The sequence below is a fragment of the Polyodon spathula genome, chromosome 18 (genome assembly GCF_017654505.1).
Source record: "Polyodon spathula isolate WHYD16114869_AA chromosome 18, ASM1765450v1, whole genome shotgun sequence".
Classification (NCBI taxonomy): Eukaryota; Metazoa; Chordata; class Actinopteri; order Acipenseriformes; family Polyodontidae; genus Polyodon; species Polyodon spathula.
Genome location: NC_054551.1, coordinates 31,533,041 through 31,560,386, shown reverse-complemented (window position 1 = coordinate 31,560,386; position 27,346 = coordinate 31,533,041). Strand labels below are relative to the sequence as shown.

Sequence of the window (27,346 nt, the reverse complement as noted above, 5' to 3'; positions counted from 1 at the left end):
AGAGGGCGTGTCATGCTAAATTATTGACAGTCGAGAGCAACACAAATGAAACGCAATTAACTAATTGTAGTTACCACTGTTCAAACTGCACTTGTTTATTTTGGCGATTCTGGATTGTGGCTGCAGGCTGGCATTGTAACAGCTTCCCCTCACAGCTCTGCGAGTGCAACTTAATCCTGATATGAACAGCCCCTGCAACTCAGTCCTGGGACTCAGATCTGCTCAAAAGAAGAATCTGTACCCCATTTTGCAAGGTTAGAATATACAGGAAAATACTAGGGAGTCCATTAAGACAATTGGTTGCTATAAAAGAAAATTTCTTCGGATAACTGTCCCTTTGCTTAATATTTTTGTTAATTAATTTTTTTTTTTTTTTTTAAATAGCTACGCTATAATAGTATACAGATATGGCATGTACTTGTCAAGACTGATTTGAGAAGTAACTCAAGAATTACATTGTGAATATACACATTTACGTTTATCAAAACATTTAAATATGCTTTAAATCAATAGTTTTATTAACAAGAAACTAATGATTTGTTCTAAAAATACAGTAAAATTAGTTTTTCACTACATCAAGTTACACCCTTGGCAGGAGGCAAAAAATGAAACAATTTCCCCAATTCACATTTTTATTCAGCAGAAGCAGCTATTATCTACAGCGACAAGCTGAATGATTACACAGCACATACTCGTATCCCATTACATCCAGAAATTAACACAAACAAATGTGTTTACCTTTGCTTCCATTACATTCAATACCGAGAAACTCACAACTTTTTAGAATTATTAAAACTAAAAACATTCTTTAGCAAATGTAACATAAAATAATTGTCAGCACCATTAGCATGTGTTTGCAATAATAATAATAATAATAATAATAAAAAGCTTTTTGCAGAAGATTCTCAGCATGTCTTTATCAGCACACACCCTGACACAGTTAATCAGCTTAAATAAGGTAGTTTTACATCAGGACTCTTAATAATAACAACTACGTTATTGAACAATGTCATAAGACAGAATACAATTTCACCAACAAACTTATTTGTATCAATTATTAATAGGCATGAATATTTAACTTTTTTCAACTTTACAGAAAAGGTCTCAGTTTTAATTAGCTTATATATATATATATATATATATATATATATATATATATATATATATATATATATATATATATATTATATATTATATATATATATATATATATTAATCATTTTCATAAAAAAAACAGTCCTCCCGAGTTTTATATTTACAAAAGGATCTCACGTGTAAAATTGAATTACATTTTTAACTGCTTTCTCGTTGCATAAAACACTACTGGAAAACAGTTAGCTAGAAAAACGACTGAAATGTTCACATTGTTTTTGATAGTTAAGTTATGATGAGATAACCAATAAGAGTCACCCTGGTTCTAGTGGGTGTGGCACCCATCTCAAATTATTGTAAAGATTATTTTCTGAAAATATTTTAAAGCATTTACAATGATCTCTACAGGTAATGTTTAATACTGTTATCCATGTATGAAAATACCATCATTCTACCTAAACCATTTTAGTGTAAGGCTGTTTACAGTACATGCAAAACTGACCTAATACATACAAACAGTATTTACTATAACTGGCTACGCACAGAATATGATTTGAGGTATGGATTGTTCTTTTGGTAGTGGATTCACACAGTGAATTACATGTACCATTGGAAAGAAAAACATTATATCAATGACTATCCTTAAATTGTGTTTGGAACCTTGCTAAAATTCAGCGAAAAAAACCCCAAATGACCAGCAATACAGAAGTGATGGGACAGTTTTGACTCAAGACCAAGTTCTTATTTTATTTAATCTCTGGATAAATATGACACATTCTTCTTTTTTTTTTTAATGAATTATAGCAAGATGTTGACATAAAAAATGGGTGTTAGTGATTATGCATTATAAAATATATATTCCGTATCTTTTGGATCAGAACATTGTTTTTCAGTTTTGTTTTAAATCACAAGGCTGCCTGTGGCACCAGTAAAGGAGCTGCATGTTCGGGTACTGAAGACACCTCTTTGGGTGGCAATGCCACCTCCACCATGCCAGCACCAGTTCGTGGGACACTTGCGTTCATTATGTGCCGTTGTAAGTGTTTGATCCAATCCTCCTGGACAGACAGCGGACCTTGGAAGACTAGGTCACAGAACCTAAACAACATTTATAAACAGACCATAATAATATGTACCATGTGTGACAAAAACTTTTTTTTTTCCCTGTACAATACATATAGCAGGTAGCGTAAAGGTTGAACACAAAAATAAATATAAAAGGAATACCGAGGTTGTAAAATCAACTGATTACAGGGTTTCGAAAAAAAAACACCCCCCCCCCCCCCCCCCCCCCAAAAAAAAAACAACACCTGCCACATGTATTATATATTACACGTATTACATTGCATGTATTACATGTTGATTTATTTGTCATATAAAATACAATTGTATGTTTCAATTCTCAGATGAATAGTGCCACTAAGAGGCAGCAATTATTAAGAAACGTTCACTCCAGAACAATTTACACCTTGCAGACTGGGCATGTGAAACCCAGGGCCACCCTGCCTGGACATATGGGCCTAACCCCCCACCCCCCACCACCCCATTGAAAGTGTTCTGTCAGCAGGTGTTTCTAATATTCTGGCCAGCCCCTGTTGAACAGCTTTAATCCGCATGATCTCCCTTGGTGCTCAAACTGAAGACTGGGCCCTACAGTTTCCTCCTACAGTGCACATTCGTACAGTATATTTCCGGCTGCAGGCCCATCCTTCGGGTCTCTAGCAACATCCTGTAATGTACTTCTACAATTCCATGTAACACTTGAGAAGGATCTGTAAGGTGTCTTTACCAAATGTCCTGAGGTCTGACTAGATCTTTACTCCTGATACAAGTGTATAAATCTCTACAGGCCTGAATCGGTGAATTATTTATTTTACTTCTAGCAGCATCTATACCACCTTCATTATAAAACTGAACATTCAGAAATAACTCAGAAATAAAAAAAATTATACCTGCAAGTTAGTCTGTAGGTTTCATCAGCTGTGTGAGGTAATGGAAAAATCTTTTTTTTTGTTCCAGGCCTTGATCTGGGTTTCCTCTGTTTGCAGTCATAAGCTAAAAAAAAAAAAAACAATAAAACAATGTTTCAGGTAATAGATATGTTTTACACAATCTTCTAGATCTAAAGTGTTGTCACTTCCATTTCCATCCACAGTGATAATGTTCTTATATTCCTTTACCACATGCCAGTTTCTGCAAAAGGGATTGATTCAGAAATAAAAAATGAAATTCTATCACTAATAGGACACCAATTCAACAACAGATCAACTGCACTTACAATTTCAAATTTCAACTGACTGTTGTAAGCAGATGGCGATCATTCTACAGTATATGATATCACCTGTTACTTGAAAATGTAATTTAGTTATGGATGAATTAAGAAAAGCAACCAGAGCCATGTTCTGGGTGGACCTGACACAGCAGCAACACTTAGAGAGAACAAAGTTGCAATTTGAAGGGTTGCTCAATGTCCAGTGTCCAGTTGGGATCATCATGAAATCAGTTGGTCTTTTAATACAGGTTTACTTGATAAGATTGATTTATAAAAGTCTTACTTGTTCCATCCAGAAGTGCAGCCCTTTTCCTCCGCGCATAAGCTCGCACGTGGTTTGACAGACTAACTGCACTAGGAAACGCTGTGTTGCAATGCACGCAGATTTTCTTATTAAGTTCACCCTTTTCTGTAAAAAAAGAAAAAATGAATAACCAACAGTAACCAATGACAGAGACATATATCGAAGACTGCTAGAAAACAACAGCTTCCTTTAGTTTCACACCAAGACAGACATCTGTCAGGAAAACGATAGTATTGTTTTTTAATTAATTGTTTCAGACACTGTTAAAGCTAGTTTACCTTATAGGTCAGGTAGTTCTAAATGTCAGTACCTCTACCAGTTACAAAACATTGTTTTATACTACATGCAAAGTTTTCCAAAATCAGACAAGCGATTCAAAGGATATTGCCTTTAATAGCTCAATCAGGTGCTGTATATATCTGGAAGACATCTTTCATTGCTGTAAATAAAGACAGCATGCAATTGCGTTCCCCTTTATTTCGACAAGCATGATAAAATGATAAGCAAGCATAACAGATAAATCACACAATCTGCATTGAACAATGCAATTACTTCATTTGAATTTCAAAAGATAGATTAACATTACAGTAAATATATCGTGATTGCCCTCTCTCTTATTTTATTGAACTTTATTTGTTTAAACCCACGAGACATTGGAGGTGGGGGAACCCAAGAGACAAAAGCACAGTACCTCTAAAATAAAAAAAACACTTTTTTAAAAACTGTAATTCTTTTTAAACTCTTCCAATCCATTCCAAGAATGAAGCAGAGCACTTTTAACATTACCTACATGACGAAGGCTGCAGAGGTGTTAAAATATACAAAACAGCTGCAAAACAAAACACTTTGTTTAGGGCTTTTGAACATTCATTACATTTAATGTTCACAGAGTAATGCAGATTAGTTTGTTCTGTTCTGCTCCTCGTGTCTTTGTGTTAAAGAAAAGAACATCATATGGAGAATCATTACCGGGTACTTGAGATGTAACATGTCTTGCTTGTATTCTACGTGTTCCGCTAACAATTTTTTTGAAATTCAGTAAGGTGAAGAACAATAGTTATTACATTTAGAAATACTAAAAAAACTAAAATGCAGTGAGCAACATTTTGACCAAAAGTCTTTTTCAAATGTCTTCCAAGGAAACAAAAACCACCAACACACTTCCTGAAAAAAAAAAGGGCTGTAGGGAACTTTGAGACTATAAATTAAGAAAATATCATGAGGCCAGATTTACTGAGTTTGCTCTTTTGCTCTCGCGCCAGACACATTCCATGAATACGGTACGTTTGGTACACGGACCAAGATTTTTGTTGTGAAAAAACGGCCCTATTTCAGAAGTTATGCCTGAGCCCTCAAATGAACATCCTGAGACATACTTGTGCTATCAGATTCTTTACATAAGCTTAGTAAATCTGACCTGATAATGTTCTAAAAAGCCTTACCTGGTTGCCAGTTTAGATCCACCTTCACTGGATGATGATGGGCTACAACATTCTCTCTGGAAGGAGACCCAGCGAGTCGCTTTCTCGCTGTGTGGGAGAGGTTCTGGTTCATGTCCTTTTCCTCTTCCATTTTCTTCTTCTTCAGAAGCTCAATCAGTGAACTTGAAGGAGGGCTTTTGACTGGTTTAGCTTCGTTTGGTTTGTTGTCCAGACTCTGCTCTTCATGCTGAGATGCAGATGTGCCCCATGGTTTTGTTTCCTGATTGGCATGGTGAATTTTAACTGGTATTCCAGTGGGCGACAGGAACAGGCCGTCGCTGGTGGCAAACTTTTGAGAAACGTATGGTTTCGATAAGAATTGTTTTTTGTTCATAATCTTGACTATGTTTTTATATTCTTCTTTGTCTTGCATAATCTCATTTAGAATACATACAGGGGATTTACTTGCACTTTGTTTTGGTTGACCGATCCTTCTTAAATGACCTCGGATATGATTGGACAGTCCAGTCTTTGTGTCAAACCATCCTCCACATAAAGGACATGTGTGTTCAGTTTGTGACTCAGACTTCTCCGCTATCAAAACAAAACACCACAACATTAACTCCCTTGAATCCATTCGGGCCAAAAAAACAAAAAGACCACATTTGTTACATAGCACAGAGCAGAAATTAAGTACATATAATCAAGAACCATTTCAGTCTGCATTATGCACAGATAAAGTTATTTTTATTTTCATTTAATACCAGTAATATCGTTGCTAGTACTAATACTTGCACGGACATTAAAGCATGGCTTATCAATCTTTTAACCAAGATCCAATAACCCACTATGTCCCACTTAATTTAATACTGTGTGCTAACTCTCCCACTTTGATTTAATTGAAAAACAATGTATAGTTTGGCCCATGAATACAAATGAAAACAAAAACAAGGGAAACAAAAAGCAGAAAAAAAATATTACCTTTTTTAATTCGCCTTATAGTGCCAAGCTTTTTTCGGATACGTGGCTTTCTGTCTTGTGATGCTACCTGCTCAGGCGAAACAGCATGCCGTGCGTTATAGTTCAGACCCACTCTGTGAAGATGCCCTCGGACGTGATTGGACAAGCCAACACCAGACTCAAAAACAGCAGGGCAGTAAGGGCAAGATTTACTTTCAACAGAAAACGGTGTCAAATCCAAATCTGAAAAGGAATTATTGTGCGGCACCAAAACAGATTTTTGAGTTTCTGAGCAAACTTCCGTTTCAATGCATTCCTCCTTCACTTTAAACGTGTGTACTGTTTCGCTATCGTTCTCATAGGTATTACTGATGGAGTGGTTATCCAAACTCCTATCCCCTTTCACTGGGCTCCGCTGCCTACGGATAAAATAGTTCCTAGCGTAAGGGTTTTGCTCATTTTCACTGCAGTCTAGAAAATTGGCTGTAGCTTCGCTTGTATAGTCACTGAAGTCATACGTGTCTTCAAAGCTGTCTTCTGCAGGATCATCATAATAATAATCATCACTCTCCTCCTTCACACGTAGATTTAGTTTATGTAAAACCACAGCAGTCTTTTTCTGAACAACATCTGGATACTGATCATCAAGGATGCTGTCAGAATTCAAAACATCTTCTCCTATATAACTTCCTTCTTCTAAATTCCTGCCGACCAAGTCCTTCCTTTCCCCTACGCTCTGATCAGAATCAAAACCGGGTAAGAAACTACTGGATTCTTCTTCGTTTGAAACAAGCAGCTTAGTGTAGCTCGGCTTAGCATTTCGCTTTTTATGGTTTAATGGAAACAAGTTTCCATATTGTCGCTCTCTCTCTCTCTCATTGTGGTTCTCTTCTGCATCGCTGTAAAGACACCCTGTTGTCATATCAGTTTCTCCAGCTTGCTGATGAAGGAATAGCTTGTTTTGCTTGTCAATTCTTTGTAAATAAGATGATTTAGAATTGCTTTGACTCCATTTAGCTGCCAATGAGTTGATTGCCCCTTTCCTTGCTTTACGTCTATTTAAATTCTTTCTAAGGAGTCCTGAAAAACTACCAGATGAAGATGGCCTTTCGGGCACCTTTCTGAAAATGTCTGTCTCCAAACCGTATTTTGGACTCATCTGTAGTCTGTAGGTACCTGCTTTCTTGAATTCACTTATGGATTTCTGCTGCTCAATGGCAGCTCTCGACGTTTCACAGTTTTGCTGCTGATGTACATACTCAACATGTTTTTTAAGGACATTTTCTCTTGATGTGTTGAAAGGGCATATTTTACAAGTATACGTTGTTGATTTTTTAAGTGAACTGTGCAAATCGTACTTCGCCGTTACATTTTTCTCACCTTTGGTCTGCGGATTTTGTATAATTATGTATGTGGGCTTCACTGTAGCAGCATGGGCATCAACTCTGTGGCACTCCAGTTCATGTTCGGTTACTGCCATGAAGTTACACTCCTCACAGCAGTAGTACCTTTTATCTTTTTGATGTGTTTTAGCGTGCTGAACAAATGTTTTGGGGCAATTGGTTCCAAATACACACTGTGGGCACTGCAATCTTGCATTCCTGCCTTCATCCTGCAGTTCTTTTAGACCTTTGATTTCCTCCATCAGCTTCTCTCTCCTCTCCTGATGGATAACCATGTGTTTCAGTAGAGAGTTGCGATCACGAAAAGAGCGTCCGCATTCTTTGCATATAAAGGGCCTTGGAACATCCACGTGACGAAACTGGGTGCTCCCATCCAAATGGTACATCATGTGCATGTGCAAGTGCTTCTTCTCCTTAAAGTTAACATTGCATTTTGTGCACGGGTAAAACGACGGTTCTTGTTCAGCACCTAAGACTGGTGATGGCGCAGTCTTTTTCTTTGAAAACTTGTTTCCCACAAAAGGAAACTTGTCAGTCTTAACAGTGTTGTTTCCATCACGGCATTTCTTTGCTGGCGAGCTGAAAATAAGCTGCTTGATCGCCTCTACTGTCTCACTGGGGAAGTTTGTTTGAGAATCCATGGATGTTTGCACTGCAGGCTTTTTTTTATAAGTGTGTACTTTGTTAATAGAAACATGGTTGGCAGAACTTGGCTCATATTCAAAAACATCCACCACTTTAGATTTTTTGGATGGATAATGTACATCAGAATAGTTATTTTCAGAAAGATCTTCCATCTCGATTATATCCATCTTGCGCTTTCGTCTCCTTTCACCAGTAGGTTGGGGGGCTACACCTACCTCCTTCTCCAAATCGTGATCGTTATCGTCCAACAGGAACTGCATAAACTCTTTCTGAGGATCCCAGTTGAGGTCATGGTCGCTGTCAAATTCATCCGAGGAGCTTTCTGAAGATGCCTCTGCACATTCCACTCTTCTGGTATTCCTAATTTTAATCTCTTCACTTGTCTTTGTTTCACCGATGGGTCTTTCCTCTGCTTTTTCCTCATCTCCACTTGCCTTTTCCACCTCAGACTCGGTGGCAGCTGCACTAGGTAGTTGTATGTTGGCACCACTCAGAGTTTGGACAGGCACTATATTGGGGACAAAAAACATCAATGGCTGCTGTGTTGTTTTCTGAGCTGCTGGCGGAGTAGGAACCTTAAGCTCATGAACTCTCTGTGAAACCTGAGGGCTTGAAACTTTAGCAGGCTGCTCTGAGGGTTGGACAGCACTTAATGAAACACTGCCTTTCTTCAGGACACAAAGCTTATCCGAGGTGGAGTGTGAAACAGGTCCATTAACAACAGCTCCTTTAGGCAAGGTGAGGTCTTCAATAGAAACAGCAGGAACACCACTATGTACAAATAGTGATGGCTGGGCTCCATTTAAGGCTTTTTCATAACTGTCCCCGGACAGCTGTTCAGGCAGACTTGAAGTATTGTTCTTCCTTGATGATGCCTGACTCTTTAATGATGTTGGTATTGCATTCAGACAGTCACTAACACAGTCATAATTGGTCTCCTCATTAGCACCTGTATTCTCCTTCAAATCAGCCATTCTTACAGTTTATTCTGAAAAAAAAGATTACATTAATAAAAACAAATAAATGGACTGGACCATAACATAAGTAAATGACACACTCTGGTCAGTGGAATTGAGGCACTCTGCACCTGAATAATAGGTCGACTACACGTTAATAATATTCTTGAGCATAAATAATGGCCTTGTGTGCAGTATTCTGATTCCTCAAAATAAGATTTACAGATGGCAATCCCATTATTATTCAACACCAATTTTCCCCATTTCCATGCATAACAAATCCTGCTGTTAGCTTTCAATACTCTAGCGGGGACTTTAATTGAGAAGAGAATAAGGATTCCACACCTTGGGTTACAACCTTCCTCCTTCTCCCTTTAAAACTCTCAGCTGTTGCTAAAATTGACCAATTTCCATGGGAACAAAACACACCTCCAATGAGATGGTATTCCATCTTATCACTCTAAAATGGCGCTAAAACAGTTCCCAGCATGAAGCGCTTGTGTTAAATACTCAGAACCTAAGAGGTGGGCACATACAAACAGGTGTGAAAAACCTGAAACAAAAACATTAATGATTATAAAAAACAAATACAGCTTTTTAAAAATAAGATTTAATATGGATGTCACAGATCTCTACCAAGATTACTTTGAAACCCTGTTTATTAGAAGAAAAAAAATAAGGCAGTTTCCAACTATAATGTTCAATTTTACACAAAGAAATTATATATTATATATATATGTGTGTGTGTGTGTGTGTACAGGAGTGTAGTGAAACACTGAAAAAAATCACTTTAAGTCTTTTAGTACTTCATAAAACCAAAAACAAAAAATCACAGTAAAAATGAGGGGACATAATGTAATCTATTAATTTAACTCAAGCCTTAAAATGAAACAAGGTGGTTGAAATCAATGTTTGTGTTTAAAAATGTCCAAGCTTGTTATAATCATACAGCTAGACAAATGTACGCTCAGTCGATTTGACATCCAATGCTAGCTTTTCGCAACAGGAAGCAACGTTGCTAACGAAGTGGTAAATTCAGTGTTAATGAGTGGCTTCACTGTTACCACCTCAGAGGTAAAACCTTCCGTGCTCCACATTCTACCCATCTGTTCTGGTGCTAGGGGTTCAGAGAAAGAACAGACGCCTCGCATTTAAAGCAAATTTCACTGGTACCCTCTGAACAGCAGGGTGGCAAGCTATCAGAATATTATGTCTGCTCTCAAATTATAAAGCTCATTAACAGGCTTTCTGTTTCAAAAGCCTGTACAAGTTTACATCCTGATTCCATATGGAACAGTTGACGCTGAACATTTGTACAAATCTCTTTTTATTGATAAATTTGAGTTTTTTCTAACCTTTTTGTGTATGCAGACAACAGAAAATACAACCCTGAATTTTTTTTGTTTATTTTATTTTTCTACACAATCCTGAGTAGAACATGTTTAAAATGGTTGAAAACACTTGTCTATCAGCCCGATTCTAAACATGGACCTGAATCAACGTTTTCACACAGGTCTCTTAAAATTTGGTAATGACTTGGCACCACCTTGTGATACACATGCACATTTTTTGTTGAAAGTCTGCTGTTCACCCCATATTGTAAAGATAGTTACAGACCACTACTACAGTATAAAAAACAAAGAAATCTTATTGACTTGGAAACCTCAAATGTCAGTATTTTTGCAAACTATCAGCACTTGCTGCAACACCCACATTACACTACATCTTGAGATTACAGCAGAAAAAAATAGGTGATAATTGCATATTATCATAATTATTCTGTTATTCCTCAGAGCATGCTTCCTGGGTCATTTAATAAAAGCATATAAACTTCCTGTCAGCAAACCTTTGCAGCACACTTTTTTGTTTAAAGAAATGACTACAGTATTTACAAGTATCCATTTTACACAATTCTTACCTTAATCACCTTTACCTTAAACCATTCTGCCAATAACCCAATAAAAAGATCTAGAATCACAATAACATTCTGATAACTAAGATGGAAAACCGAAATACATGAGAATGGAAAAGTCACAAGAAATATAACATGTTCCATAAAAATACAATCACACATAAATCGGTCTGCTATATAGTTTGTATCCCTAAAGTTTTAGGTTTACCCATTAGGGTACATCCGCATAAGAAAATAAATAATTCTACTGAATTATGACCTTGATTGAAGGTCTTGAGGGATGGTACACATACCATTGAGATCAAAATGAATGGTCTGCATCAAAGTCACCACATGCTGTTATTTTAATAGGTGTTAAGTTAGTGGAAGAAGCAGGCAGCCTGGATTTTTAAAACAGATAATTCTTGGGCTAAATCAAATTCTGAAAGTTGATCAAGTATTTTCTTGTTTTTTCCAAACCAAAACGTGCCATTTAGGACTTAAGAGATAAGTTGATTTAGTGTCAGAAAAAAGCCAAAATGCCACACAAGACAAAGGAAAACTATCATCTATACTGACTTTCTACACAACTGACAGCTTCCATGTCACAGCAGGGGAGGTACCACTGGGAATGGTCAGCCTTCCATGTCCAAATGAGTCAGGAAGCTGCTGCTTTGTTATGAAGAGAGCGCCAACACACACACACACAGGCGATATGGGCTATATATATATATATATATATATATATATATATATATATATATATATATATATATATATATATTATATAAATTTTATGACATTAAACAAGTTCTTAATGTACTGGTAATAGGAGCCATCGACTATACAATGCAATGGGAGCTTGTAACACCATTCATGTGCAAGCACTTCAAAGCATTGCGCAAACACGACAGCTATTGAAGCCGACACCTCCAGATTCCCAAAGAAAACAAATGAACTATTCAGAATATTATTCAATAGGAATCTGTAGTTAGCAATGAGGAAAAAAACTAAAATCAGAAGAAACACAACAGGGTTTGCTAACAACAGTTTATATGCTAAAAAGGAAATTGTGTGTGGGGTTGGGACGTCTTTACTTTTCTTTTCCTGATTGCAATGGTGTTTTAGGTTGTTAGAAAAAGGGCAAGACAGGCCTCATGAAACCAATTTTCATGGTAATACATCTTCTCATTACAATGGGGTTGTACATTCGATTGTATGTGTCATGAGCAGAAGCAACTAGGCTGTTATTCTAGATGACACCTGTTCAAATTATCTGTAGCCTTTCATCTGGGAAAACAGCTTTTGCAACCATATAATAATTTCACGGTACTTACTGCAGTTGTCTGCTGTAAAGCCATTAGGCAAGTTGCTTAACAATGTTAGTGATGACTTACACAAGTTCCTTTAAGAGCTACTAGTAACATGCAGCAGCACAAGGTCTCTATTACCCAGAAGGCATCGGGTGATTACAGGACAGGCCTTGGCAAGTTGTTAAGAATGGAGTGTGAACCCGCAAATGTAAAAAGCAGATCCTATTGATTTTCAGTGTTTCACTGCACTCCTGTACATACTATTCTTTTTCTATTACTATTTTTTTGTGTAAAATTTAACATTGTAGTTGGAAACTGTCTTATTTTTTTTTTCTAATATCCAGGGTTTCAAAGTAATCCTACATGAGGCATGTGGCAGCCTAAAAGACAAACGTACTACAGTTGCTGGAACCCCAAATCGACCCCTATTTTTTAGTTCGGAACAAGCCTTGTTGAATGTTGTCCATTCAATGCTTTGTAAAGGAAGGCATGTTCCAGTATATTAAAATAAGATGAAACTCGTGGCAGGCACCCGATAGATGAAAGATGCCACCAAAGCTTACAGGGGTGTATTTCATGGGGGAACAACTTATCGCTGTAAAAAAAAAAAATTGAAACACACACAGCATTCCACTCAATAGCTACGCCTTTTAGAATGAACATAATTTAAAAAGGAAAAAAGCTTTTTTTTTTTTTTTTTTTTTTTTTTTTTTGCAATGCAAGTCAAGACTTGTAGGAATTCTTGTAAATGCTGGATCACAGCCAAGAGCTCAGCTAAAAACATGGTTTTATTTTACTACTGGGAGGTTGAATAAGTGCTGATCGATTGAAAAACTCACATTTGAAACCTCAGGATCAGAATGGTCAGCATTGTTTGAAGGGGACTTTGCTTGGGTAGAAAATTTGATTAAAAAAAAGACAGAAACAATGGCCCATTTTTTTATGGCTGATAGTGATAACTCTACAGCACTTCTTAGAGCAAGCAAACTGATTATAAAGCGAATGCCCTGCATGAACAAATGTTAAAGATGTTTTCTCAGGATGCCACAGGGTGATATAAATCTGGCTACATAAAACAACTGAAGGGAAAGAAAGTAAACGGAATGATCAAGATTAAAAGACAGGAATAATAATGCTTAGGAAATTAAACAGTTTCCAACTACTAATTTTAAACCAAAAATAATTGTTATCATCATCAGTAATAATAATAATAATAATAATAATAATAATAATAATATACAGACATACATCCTGCAATTGACTACAAATAAATATGTCCAAGCCTTTGCGGATTTCAAGTTTTTCTTTTTTAGCTGAACTCACACTAACCTTTAAAAACATGAAGTACCATTTTAAATACAGAAGACGCTGTGGTGCACTGATGGGAGTTTTGCTGATAAAAAAGGTAGGTTTTCTGTGATAAAAGATGAGAGGTAACAAGTGCCAGTTCAGTGAAGTCATGTTACAGAGCAGGTAAGTACATCAAACATCAAGTTCACAAGAGAAGAGCCCTACTCAGTAGTCTGGCAGAAGGGTTTCCAGTGAAGTCATGTTACAGAGCAGGTAAGTACATCAAACATCAAGTTCACAAGAGAAGAGCCCTATTCAGTTCTCTGGCAGATGGATTTCCAGTGTGTGGAGCAGATTATGTCTGTTCTTACTGTTGACATGGTCTAATTTGCAGACTGTTGTGTGAAGGGGGGAATAAACAACAAACTTTGAAGCATTAGAACAATAGTCCCAATTAAATGGATTCAAAGGATGGTTACTCTCCAGTTTTCTTAAACCAAAACTTCTTTCAACCAGCAAAAAACGTGGTGCGATTAAAAAAAAAAAAAAAAGTTTATACTTTGACTTTTTTTTTCTTTCTAATACTTTGCCTAAATATTTGCAATTAGTTAAGTTGATTTTAATAACTCTGGATGTAGAATTGTGTTATTTTTTGTTTACAAGTTATTATATCTAGTTTGGAATTTGTCTTTTATTGTACAAGAGATTTCATCTCAAGCAGTTCTGGCTGTTCTTTCATTTAATATGGTTTATATTCGGTTTGACTGCTGTTGTCGGGCCTCTCAGAATATTTATTTACAGAGAGACATTTACAGGAGCGGTAAACAAAAAATGATATTAAAAGGTTTGGAAAGTAAGTATCTATAGTTTGCTACAGCATGTCTTGACTCTTTCTGCCTCTACTACATTGTTACAGCCCATCATCATCATTGCCAAAAACTTATATAAATATCTGTAGTGTTAGTATTTTTTGTCCGCTTAATTTTTTAATATTTATTTTGCCAGGATGCCATTGGAAATTATATTTGGTTTGGAGAGCAGCAACAGTAATTCAATCTAATGATTCAACACACTTTTAAAACCAGGGACTGTACTTTAACTTTTCAGATTGGAAAAATGGAAGCACACTTGGCCATTAAAAGCAATTACAATTTACTTATACATGTTTAGAGCAAAAATAAGAAAGAAAACAGCGGAGGCTCAACTTACCTGATTTTCCGTGATGTGTGATAATTTTTAATTTATTTTTTTACAGTTGCAAATAACCAGCAGTTTTCTTCTTGCTGTGATTCAACACTCATTAAAGCTGCTAACAAGTTGTTGCTTATTATATGCTCAATTTTAGAGTTTCATTTACTGGTGCTGAGACATCCATTTAGTATACATTTCAATAATTATGATGTCACACGTTAAAAGATACACTGTGTAGCCCACTTCTTTTTTTTTTCTATTATTGGACCAGAGGTATGCTGTAGTTTGTTTTCTAGATGTATGGTTTTACTTTGATTAACAAATTATCAGTAAACCCCTATAGCAGTATTCATTAGGCAATGCAAATAAAAAACAGGTTAATCAGAGTGTTACTAATTGTATCAATAATAGTGGTTCTGAATGCCAAAGTACACTCAGTGTGCATTTAACAGCAAGCATGCTCAGTCAGAGTATGGACTTAATTGCATCTAACCTATGCACTCCAGAAGCAGGTTTCTAAAATATCACTTCAAGCTCCAGGAGAAAAAGAAGATTGCTTCTTGCAAAATTAATGAGCAAAAGTGTTCTCAAACTATAACTTTGATAGCAAATGCCAAAGGTTTAGGTGCTTTGCTACCAATTTAGTGGCAAACTTTTGCCCCAATTTAGTGGCAAACTTTTGCCCCTACCCTTTCAATCAATAGCAGCACAGAATTTAAATTTCGGTTAATTGGTGCTTAATATGTGAAAACCTTCCACATCCTGTGGGCTTGGTAATATTGATTCTAGCGTCTCTTGCAGCCCAAAGATGAATGTCTTTTTTCACATTTGTCTTGAAACTCAATGAACAGCAAAAACATCAACACCTTTTGACTATTAAGAGGATGATTTTCTTATTTTCTGGGTCGCAACAGATACACTTATATATTGTGATAGCAAAGCAGTATGTTGTCAGTACTCTGTGTGTTCTGATTTATCATTAATGTGTTCTGGTAGATATATATCTACCAGAATGTGTAAAAAACATTTTCTACAGAACGAAAACTAAACTTTTTATAGAAAACGTTTTCTTCTGACTGATTTAACTGGGTGTCTTTTACACGTTTAAACTTGACTGTGATTATTATTCTCTTGCTGATATTGAATGATCTCTCATTCAAACAACGCAACTCTACTCAAAATTTGTATTGTATTACTGCAATAAGAATAAAATAAAACATTGTTGCATTTTATTCTTGACTCGTCCCCCCCCCACTTACTCTAACCTCTATATCTAACCCATGATCAAAGTACTTAAGTTATTTAAATAAACATTGCAATGAGTGGCTTGGTGGTGGTGTGCTTTTGTGCTTAAAGGCAACAAAAGGTAATTCACTCTCTATTTGTATTTATCTGTTAAAAATCTTTCTTCGCCTGGGTGGCTGTGGGCAGTTGACCAGCCAGGGCAGATGCCGAAATGACATAAAATTTGAAGCTAATTCAGCATCTGCACGCTGCAGCTGGGCACTTCGTCAACTGCTGAATCACAGCTAACTTCTATTACTGTTGCAGAATATGAGAGCATTCAGAAAATACAGTGTACGTAGATCCCACTTTAAACATTGTGCCTTATTTATTTTTCTTTCATTCTATTTCCATATTAATATTAGGTATAGTCCCTTTATTAACGTAATATGGATATTTTTACACAAAAAAATTACAGTATCAATGTACAATGGAGAATTCTGACTTAATATTAATTATACAATGCACCACAAGAAGGGTACGCAAATACATATTATTGAAAAGTAATTTTTTGTGCACAGGAAAAATGTAATGTACAGTACAGAACTAGTGTATCTAAATGATTTATACCCAGATACACTGACACAACCAGATTTAAAAAAAAAAAAAAAACACATAACCTAAATACACTGGCCATACTCTGCCACCAAGTGGCTAGAAGAGAATCATGCCAGTCATACTGTGGCAATGTAAGGATTTAGAGTCAGGTTAATGACATTTTAAAAAGTACTGTACTTTAAAAAATACAGGAAATGTAAAAAGAATGTGCAGATATTAATCAAACAGTATATCAGAAATTCATTTGTAAAGTTGATGCAATATAATGCCAATATTTGAACAGTAAGCCTGACTCGTTTAATTTCAAATTGCTCAATTCACATTTTGCCTTGCCTTAGCTCTTGTGGCTGCAGGTGGTTCGATACATCAAGCCCCCCCGTGCGGGCCTCAGGGCTGCCAGGGGTCTCCATCCCTACTGGGAGGTAGGCGCTGATGTGCACTGGCGTTAATTGCAATGTAAAATACATTACCTTATGGCAAGGAAACTGTTAGGACACTACAAGATAAGGAAAATAGTACCTGGTGTTTAAATAATCTCACAGTTTGTACTCTGTAAAGTATTATTTTTATTTTTTATTTGAAGCAAACCTTCGTTCTAGATGGTGGTACACTTAGAATTGGACAACCAGAAAATCTAAATGAAGTACCATCATTGTTTGGGCCCTTGAAAATTGTGGCTACCAGTATCTCAGACCCTTCAGACTCATTACTTTAAATTGATCAAACATGTAATATTTTGAACCGTGTCACTTGAAACACCATAACCTCATTCATTTATGGATTGAAAATGTCATACGTGTATACAATGGTACTAAAGTCAAGTACAGACACTGATAGAAATTGATTGCGAATAAAGACAAATATGGAAACCACTTAAAGGTCAGTTACCAGTGTACTTCACATCAAGAACAATTTTGTTTTTTTAAATCCATTAAAAATATGCCCTTTCCCATTTATACAAATAAACTAAATTACAGGCATGTCAAAATACGAGTCAGTCTACAGAATTGTTTATTATTTTTTTACATTTTAGAGTGACCAATTATTATGTTTGTTTATTTTTCCCCCAGTTTGAAATGTCCAATTATGTTTTTTTCTCCTCAGCGCACCGAGTCCCCACACAGCACAGACGTTACGAGGCTGTGTGAGTGTCCTCTGATCTCACAAACCTAAAGCCAGAATCGCTTTTACACCGAACAGAGCAAAGCAGAGGTGGGCGAGCTACTGATCCCGGAGAACAGAGATCAGCCCTGCTTTTGATGCATTCTGAATGTGCTCAGCGTCTGGCCAGTAGGGTTCGCTGTAGTGCGATGAGGAGAATAAATCCCTGCCGGTTTTCCAACACCCACCGCGGGAGCAAAGTTCGGCCTCTCTGCACAGCCTGGACGCGAACTGGCGCCGTCCAAGCTGTATGACTCATCCGGACCCTCCTGCCCAAAATTCTTATTATTATTTGAGACTTATTTTTATGCATTTAAAAAAAAAAAAAACACAAAAAACATGATTTTCATGAATGTATTTTTCAAGCACTTCTTCATATCGTGCCATAAAAAAGTGTTTATGGAAAGGTAACTTTTGTTGTTCCACCAGGGCTGAATATCAGCTTGCTAACAAATGCATGTTCCTGTCAATAGACACTTTATAGCTTGTTATCTTCCCACCTATGGGCAACATAAAAGATAACTGGACAAAAGACCACACCTCATGCAGATGACCACCTCATTATTGCTTAGTTGTAGAATCTTTACCCCATTAAGTTCCACTGTTCACACTGTTTTGGAGCATTTTTAACTGGCACCTATCTGTTACTTTACATTTTATCTTAACTATAATGTTACGACAACTTAATTTATTTTGTTAAATTGCAAAAGTAAATGTAAAGAAAACTGTATTTGGTACTTAATGATGTGACAGGGCAGTGGCTATGCACTGTTAAAAATATGTTTTTTTGTGTCTGGCAGCCATGTTGGCTCAGGTGTAGAGGAACACCCTGGAGCCAAGATGGCCACCCTTTTCACAGCCACATGTAAATGAAGTTAAATTGGAAGTATGCAATGCTGCCAGGTTGATTTATTGATCGTCAATGACCCCCTGGCCACATACTATTTAAAGAACAAAGACATGCTTGTTTGTGCAGCAGGCAGCAGAGAAAGACAGTTCAGTGGACTGCCAATCCAGAACAGGCTAAGCGTTTAGGGGAGGCTGGGAGCAGTAGGTTGTGCTCCTGGTTTACGCACAGGGATAGCCGTGGCTCTGTGCTGTTTTCAAGTGTTTTGTTTTGGATTTGTGTCTGTTTACACCTTTCGTTTGTAAAAAATTAAAAAGTGCGCAGAAGCGCTGAACTGCAGTTTCCGACTCAGATGCTATTCTTGCCGCTGGTATGTGCTTTTGGTAAGTTTTTATGAATGTTTAAATGCTATTAAGTGTCAGCATTTAAACCATATCCATATCCACATACACACACTCTTTATATTACATTATGATGTATACTGACAGCCCTGCTTAGTGTTTTCTAAGCAATGAAACCCTAAATAAGCAAACAGCGTTTTAACATCGCAAAGACTTAACTAGAAAGTAAAAAAAAAAAAAAAAGTATATATTGAAATGTTTATATTTAAATCTCCTCTTCAATCAAACAACGGTTGTAACTGAAGTTGTCAGCAGAGATAGAACTATAAACATATTCAACACATTTTCGAATAGTATAGTGTTTTTAGAATAGTTAGTAGTTAGAATAGTTTCTTAAAGGTTCATTTAACAAAAAAAAAAAAAAAAAAACAGGAATCTATTCCATAGTTGTTTTTTTTTTTTATAAGTAACTTTGTTCCAAATTACAAGATTGTTACTACATTTTTTTAAATAAATAAAAGATGAACATGATGAAGCTCTTCAGCAGCTTAACCCAGATTACTGCGCTAATGCAAAATGGTTACAGGAAAGCGAAAGCGAGTTGTGCTTACAATTGAAAAACAGTTTGAAATACTTTCAGTTCTATAAAAGGTAATTACCAGGGATAAAATAGCACAAGATTTTGGAACTGGAAAGAGCACTGTGACTGACATTAAAAAGTCTCAGAGATTAAAAAGTTTGCAGTCTTTGATAGTAGCGGTGGGCTATATTAAATAATATATTTATTTTGCAATTAAGGATTACTGGGATAGTCTTACATCGATTTCAAAAGTGCTGCATTCACAATTCACAGACTGTCCTCTCATAGGAGATAACGTGATCACAACCTGTTCAGCCCAATCTACAGCAAATGTTATGGATGTTTACTTTTTGCTGCCATCAGTAGCTCCATCCACAGTAGTCTCTGAATGTTTTCATTTCAAATGGTGAAGCACTGAACTTGTGTTTTTGTGGTACACCAATTTTGTTAGGCATAATTATTTACATACCACGGTTTTCTCAACTGGTTCCTCAAAATACTTCAAAACATGGCTTTGCCTCGTTCAGTTGTTTAGAGATGCCATTTTTTTGGAATGTACTGTACACTGATAACTTTTTGGGAAATTAAAATGCAAAATGCAACTTAATCATACTTCATATGGAGGTTGCAAACTGAACATAACACAGCCAACGGATGCATGTGTTTATAAGGTACCCCACCTGTGCAGCACCTTGGGTAGTAAAGCTGACAACATAAGATTGTGAAGAGGGCCACACTGCATATATTAGTTTCCTCCTAAAGAGTTTTCTTTTTAAATGTGTAATTTTTAAAAAAAAAATTTTAAATGTGCAAAAACTTTTTGTAATTAGACTGAACATATTTTTTGTGTGAAGTGTTTTGTAACATCTACTTTACCGCTCTGCAAAGCCACATCAGTTTGGGGTAAATCTTTCAGCCAGACGTGAACACATTGTATATTCTGGATTGTGCAAGACAGTGATGAACAGACCACGTTCAGCACAATAGTTGGGCTTTTGTTGGTTTGACTGCAGAATGTTGTTACAACTCTTTGGACATTGTTATATCTTTGCTTTCTTTCACATATTTGTGATGGTATGTGTATGACAACAGCGTCCATTGCATTCCAGCTAAGTAAGCAATGGGCTGGAGCGCCAAACCCTTCTTTGCAATGTGTGCAACATTTACAAACAGACACTGTGTTTTTGCAAGGGTGTTCAGCTCCCAGTATAAGACTCATTGTGCTGTAGTGACTGCTTATCTATCAAATGTTGTGTCAGCATTAGCAAGAATCCCACAATCCCTAAACTGCTCTAAAATGTTTATTTTAGGTGATGTAATTGGTACAAGGATATAACTTTTAGGGCGCACTGTAGCATCTGAATGAATGAATAATGTCAATCTTACCAGTCCACTCACAAAAAAACACGTGTTTCTTGTTCTCATCTGAAACCTCACCTGCAACAGAAAATGAAAGAACTGTTACTGATGCATACAATTACAAGTTTGTTAAGATTCAATGATTTCTTATCCCTATATTAACACACTACAGGTGTAACCTTGGCCAACATCAAAGCAAATCACCATGTAAAGACTTATCACCAATCCAGATCTCTGCACAGGTAGGTCACCCACCATGACCACAATGATTGTCTCAAGGATGTCGATTCCAAGTTTCAAATCAATTAGATTAGTGATTCTCAAGATAAAGCTGAAGCTAAAAAAAAAAAAGGTTTTGGACATTGACTTACAGTATGGAAGAAAGTACACAACCACCTCCACTACTGTATATTCCTGTGAACAGTAAAAAAAGAAACCTGGTCGCTATATCAACAACGAGCTTGCTTTGGGTTGCCTGCAAAGCCTTTATAAACAATTAATACAGCCCAGCGCTTAGGAATAGTGGGGTAAAAATAATGAAGACATTTAATCTGATTTTAACGAGCCACCGAGTAGGTAGTGTGAAAGGATAAGTACATGGTTCACTGAAGAGAGTCTGTCACTTACTCCAAGTCAACATGTGCTCCTGTTCAGTAAGCAGTGCTTTCTTTCCATGCTTTCTTTCTACTGTTGTAACTGTTCATTCATCTGGGCCTCATATTCATGATTCATCTTCTGATCAACCCAACCTGTCCTATTTCTGTTCTGGCTACTGCCAGGCATGGTGATTCCTGACCTAAACACATCCAGGCATTCAGGTTTACGCGTCTCTCTAGCCAGACTGCCTGTTGTGATCAATTGTTGTTGTGTTTTTTGTGATGTGGACCAAAGACCACTAGAGGACAAACTGATCTTTCATTTTTCTCATAGAAAATCCTTTATTGTGTTATTTCAAATGCCTCTGCCCTTGGGCACCTGGAATTAGATATGGGTCACTCCATGCCAACTCAACCAGTGCCACTGCTCAACCGTCTCACATTTTCATAGACAAATTCATCTGGGGGGTTTCTGGCATGCCGAGTTCAGAATTGATAGCTACTATTTATTTATTTATTTTTAAATTTCCGCTTCGACCTGTGACCTTGCAAAGGTAAACCAAAAGTGAGAAAGAAGAATCAACTAAGTAAGGTTTTGGTAGTTTCAAATGTGCCATCGTAACGAAGAAGTCCCAAGTCCCATGCAAGTTCATAACCCCTCAGATCCAAGCTACTGCCAGTGGAAGCACATACTGTTACTTTTTTCCTCTAGATCAATCCTCAGAGAATGCAAAGTTGAAGAAATAGCCAGTATGGATAGAACTATGTGGTACTTTAACCTCACCAAAGTGGCCATAAGCAATTCTTGAATGCATGACGAATGCAACTTATGCTTGATGCTTGTAGGTCTCATCAGCATCTATCCAAACATATCTTTGGGTGATTTTTTGGAGTCCCCCCCATGCAAATTATTACAGCCTAAACCTGGTACAAATAGCAAAAATTCTAATTTCAAGGGAGTTTAATGACCAGTGGTGGGGCTTGAAACCAAATGTTTTTCACAAAATTTAGAAGACTGGTTCCTAAGGGTATTCCAGCAATACTTACATTTTAGGACCCACATTCCCTACAGGGTAAAGCGTTAGGCTGAAGTTCGAATAAAACTTGTCAGTTACCCCTAGTCTGGCAAGTTGCCAGAAGTGAGTAGGGTGCTGCTAGTATTTTTTTTTTTTCTGAAAAGCTCTATTCATTACGAGTAGAATGAGGTGCTACACATGATGGTAGCATCTAAATTGTACCAACTGTGATTTTTCTGATCAAGGGCCCTTTCTCCCTTTAGGCTGACCAAAATTAATTTTAAAAGACAATTTAAAAAAAAATAACGGGTATCACTTCTGAACTCACGTGTCAGAAAACCCCCAGGTGAATTTTTCTAGGAAAATCTGAGACAGACGGGCAACGAAATGTCCCTTTTCTGGTTGAGTTGGCGTGGAATGACCCATATATAAGTCAGTTATGACCGCTTCATTTTCTATCAACGCCCACATACATTTTCGGGCCAGGGCCAAGTTTAAGTCATGCAAATGTTTGGGAAATCTTAAGCTTTGCATCCCTAACTGGAATGCAGGTCCCCATGTTTCTACGTATTGATCAAGTAACAGCTCTGATACCAACTACTGTACAAATATAATGCAATTAACATTTACCAAAGAAACTACCCAATTTCTCAACAAAGTATTTCTACGGTTGGAAAATTATAACTCCACTTTATAAAGATCTAATGCACTAAAGGCACACTGTGATGTGAACTTCTGAATACTGCACGTGTCATTCCACAAAATGTCTGCTTGAAAGAGCCCTTTTGTGCAGTTCCACTTTTGATCTCTAGAGGGATGTCTTTTTATAAAGATTTGCATTTCTAGATCACAATCAGCTTTACAGCACAAGTAAAGAACTAATAATGTCTACTGTTTTCTCCAAAGTAAATACATATAAATGACTAAATTTTGTCTGTCTCTTGCTGGGTTTTTGGTTTCTGGTTTGCTAAAGTACAAGACGGGCATAAGATGTAGCAGATCAGCTAAGCTTTTATAGCCTAAAGACGTATACAGTATGCAATAAAATCTCACAGAATGCTGTTATAAAATAATTACAAATTATATAAACCTTTTTTTTTTATCAGCAGTGATACATTTCACATTCACACTAAACCACACTTAATATTTCAATATGCCTTTACTGAAAATATGTTAAAATACTATATTATAGTAATTTAGTCCTATGCTATATAATCTAATCTTTTTCAGTTTTCATCAGTTTGGATCCAAACATCTGCTTTCAAACCTCATGTAGATAATGTGTTTGTTTGAACAATAAATAGGCAGCTCAGACTTTCTGTAGACTATCATAACATTTAGTTGCAGGCTCATGTTGTTAGGCCCTTTCCTCCGTGCCTGAAGCGATATTTTGCACGTCATACTTCGGCTTGAGAGTTGAAGCAACAAACTTCCAATGCTAACCTAAACTGATTTTATTTTTCAGAAAATAGGATTTTAACCTAAATTCAACTTTTAGAATACATCCAAATTATTTGTTTTGTCGACGATTCGAAAGTATTTTGCTCTGCAAGGAAGTGCACGGGCTCAAATGATGGAAGAAACGCCATGTAAGGGAGAGAGCCCTACAGTAGACAGTAATATTCAGCAGGAGAAAGCTGTAGGCCATCAGTTTACTCCTTATAACAGCCTGTACCTGTATGTCACTTAAATGTGATTTTATACCAGTTAAAAGACTGGAGGTCCATATATGAATACAATACAAATAAAACTTAGTTGGACTGTTTGGTGAAAAGAGGTGGAAGTTCTGGAAATCTCTAACTATTTAGTCAAAATCTGACTTTATACTGAACCATTCAGCTTGAAACCCGACAAGCCAACATGGCTTAACACTGGGCCTACTGGAAAAGGGCACAATATGTTCAGCTAAGGTTTGAAGATGTGCACAACTGTGTGAAACAAGCACTCAGGAATTGTGAATGAACACTTGAGAGAAATGCCAAAAACACAATATTGTTTGAGATCTGTTATACTGTAGTGATAGTTGCCTTGAATGCTTTGAATGAGACCATGGCAACTGACATCACATCACAAGCAAGGGATTTTTTCAGGATTGGTATCATTTAGCATTTTAATACACGTTTTTACTATATGCATCTTGTAGTTAGATAATGGTGCTGTTACTGTAATAAGAGCTTTTGAGCAAAGTTATCTTTCCTAGACTTCTATACTGTTTTGCAAGCCAGTGTCGAAAATGTTAAAGCTGTGTAAATGTTGTTTTTAAAATATGTACAATTATCAAGGGCAGGTCTTCAGATTGTAGGTGTTCTTATCAATGGCCCTACAAACATTATCACTGCCATGCATTCATTGTTTTGCAGTACTGGTTTCATATATAACATTTAAAAAAAACACACACACGCAGTATAATACCATGACTACCAAAATGGGATACTTGTCTTGCAACCGAACAACATATTTAAAAGAGTCTGCATAGTACTGAAATACATGCCATTATTATTTATTAGAATTAGGCTGTTTGATTACCACATCTTAAGTACAAAATGGTTTCCTGTCAGCAAAAAGCTCAGTGAGAGTAGGTTCAAGCAATTAATGGAAATCGGGTTGTTTGATGCCATGTCTGGACTAGTATAAAAGGCATCGATTTACCTACAGGACTAGTATAAAGGGCAGGATTTACCTACAGGAAACCTTCCACTTCAAGCACTAGCGGCTTCCCATATAGAATGAACAGGTGTAATATGTTTGCATATTCAAATAGTCTATACATAATACAAAAATATCTGCTTAAGAAAAAAAATAAAAAATAATACATTTGTAAATTGCAAAACAAAAACATTAGTGACAATATTCAATCACAAAGCTCCGTAATAACTGGAAAAAAATAATAATAATCATATTGTAGTCTTCACAAATGTTCCTGCACTGTTGAATGCAAAATTATGGAAATATATTTAAATTCTGCAAGCTAAAACTGCCTATAGAACTCAACAGATTTGAAGGCATGGCTACTATTTTCTTCCTCACTCACATAACTTCTGATAAAAAGTAATCAAGTTGGACACCAAGGGCGCTGGAAACATATGCAAACTCGTTTGGGTTTAAAGTAGTCAAATCGAAGTAGACTTGCGTCTCTTCTGACGAAGAACTGCAGAGTCTGTGTGAAAGATGAGAAGCAACACGCGCTGGTACTGTGATGCGCCCAATTGGACCGAGCAAGTTTGATGTGCAGTGAATGAATCAACTCACGAGGTGTCAATCCTAACTAAAAATACGCTTCAAAATGCATCAATAGCAAAACATGCTGTATTGTTTTCCATTGCTTTTAATGAAATAACCTGTTTTTTTAAATGTAGGAGTGACTCCTTACATTTAAAACGGGTAAAATCTTCAAATAAAAACAAAGTCGTGTGGCGCTGGATATTTCTCTCTCTCTCTCTCTCTCTCTCTCTCTCTCTCTCTCTCTCTCTCTCTCAAACACACACAAAAAAGCTCTTCAAAACTTTTGTGATTGCTGACAGGCTTAATAATATAACAGCACAGGCGTCTTGGAATGGATCTGTCCATTTGTTTACCCATTGTGCAAACATGCATGGTACTGCATGGTATCCAAACAGAATCCATTCGCACAAACACCTTACGATATATACTGTCTGGCTCTTGCTACCTCTCGTGTGCAGCCGTGTCCATAAGCTCCATACCAAGGATCCAACCAACACAAGACGCGGCGTGCTGAAAACAGAGCGAGGCGCTTTAATATACCAGACAACTGAATATTTTCGAGCGTAATTACAGACCTACCTTTGCCTTTCGGAAAACGTTAACAGTATGTATATTAGTGGTTACACTTGATTATTGTTCGCTATCGTCCTCCATCCATTTCACAGCCGCCATTTTGCCTGCACTTCTGCAGGCTAACCCATTCATCTTTCAGGGATGTTCAGCGACCATGCTCAACTCACAGAAACAGGTCAACTGTTAAAATGTAACTTTCTGGGTATATTTTAGGCATTTGTAATATAATTTTACAGTTTAACGCGTTTACTTGTTTCTGTAATTGTTGTCAAATTTGAATATTTTAGTTTGACCTGAAACAAAGAAAAATGTCCTCCCCAGTTCGTAGAATGGAAGACTCCAGACAGGCAGCAGGAACATTCTTGGTAAAAGTGGCAGCTTGGAAGATTGGAAAAATGGTGGGATATCATGGAGCAAACATCGATTTGTAACTGAATTGTATATTAAATTCACGTACCGCAAGTAAAGCAATACCACTATGTAAAAATATAGCTGGTTTAATTAATGCAAATGTTTTTTTCTTAGGCTTAAAAGCAAGTTAATGAACCTATAGAACGAGCCTTAGTCAAGCAGAAAATGTGCAAAGCTGCTGGCTGGACAGATTGAAGCAATGTATTTTAATATATTTTTTAACAAAACGATGAACCACAGAGGCATCGATTCCCAGCTTTTAAAACACAATGCCAAACAGTCACGACATCGTGGGGACTAGGCTTGTTTTAATTCCCACTGACTTTCAGAATGTTTCTTTCCTGGTATTTTCTCTTGCATTGTGGCAGAATAAAACCAACGGTGGCTTTATAATCTGTATGTGGTGTTATTTATTTTGAGAAGACCTGCGTCTGTAAACTAAAGTAATCATAAATAAAGTTTGGGTTAAAAATCTGTTTTTCTAGCCTACATAAAATGTGATGTTTATGACTAGCCTACAAGCAACATTTCTGCAATAATATTGTATACCCAAGAGACGTGCTCATATCCTGACTGGAGGAAAAAGCTGTGGTTTCTGTGTTTAAATAAACGTATACATACTGTGTGGAACAAGGACACTAATAAAACACAGGCTGGTTT

General features: G+C 36.7%; 1 protein-coding gene across 1 annotated transcript; it reads right to left on the bottom strand.

The window, feature by feature from the left end:
• Positions 1-1,228: 1,228 nt before the first annotated feature.
• On the bottom strand, positions 1,229-26,374 carry LOC121331108 (zinc finger protein 644-like). Its single transcript, XM_041278312.1, has 7 exons — positions 26,282-26,374; positions 20,896-20,946; positions 6,071-9,085; positions 5,111-5,683; positions 3,648-3,773; positions 3,045-3,147; positions 1,229-2,190 (listed from the first exon to the last, which is right to left on the bottom strand). The coding sequence occupies exons 3-7, from the start codon at positions 9,069-9,071 to the stop codon at positions 1,998-2,000; spliced, it is 3,996 nt and encodes a 1,331-aa protein (XP_041134246.1). The 5' UTR covers positions 9,072-9,085; positions 20,896-20,946; positions 26,282-26,374; the 3' UTR covers positions 1,229-1,997.
• Between the last annotated feature and the right edge of the window lie 972 nt (positions 26,375-27,346).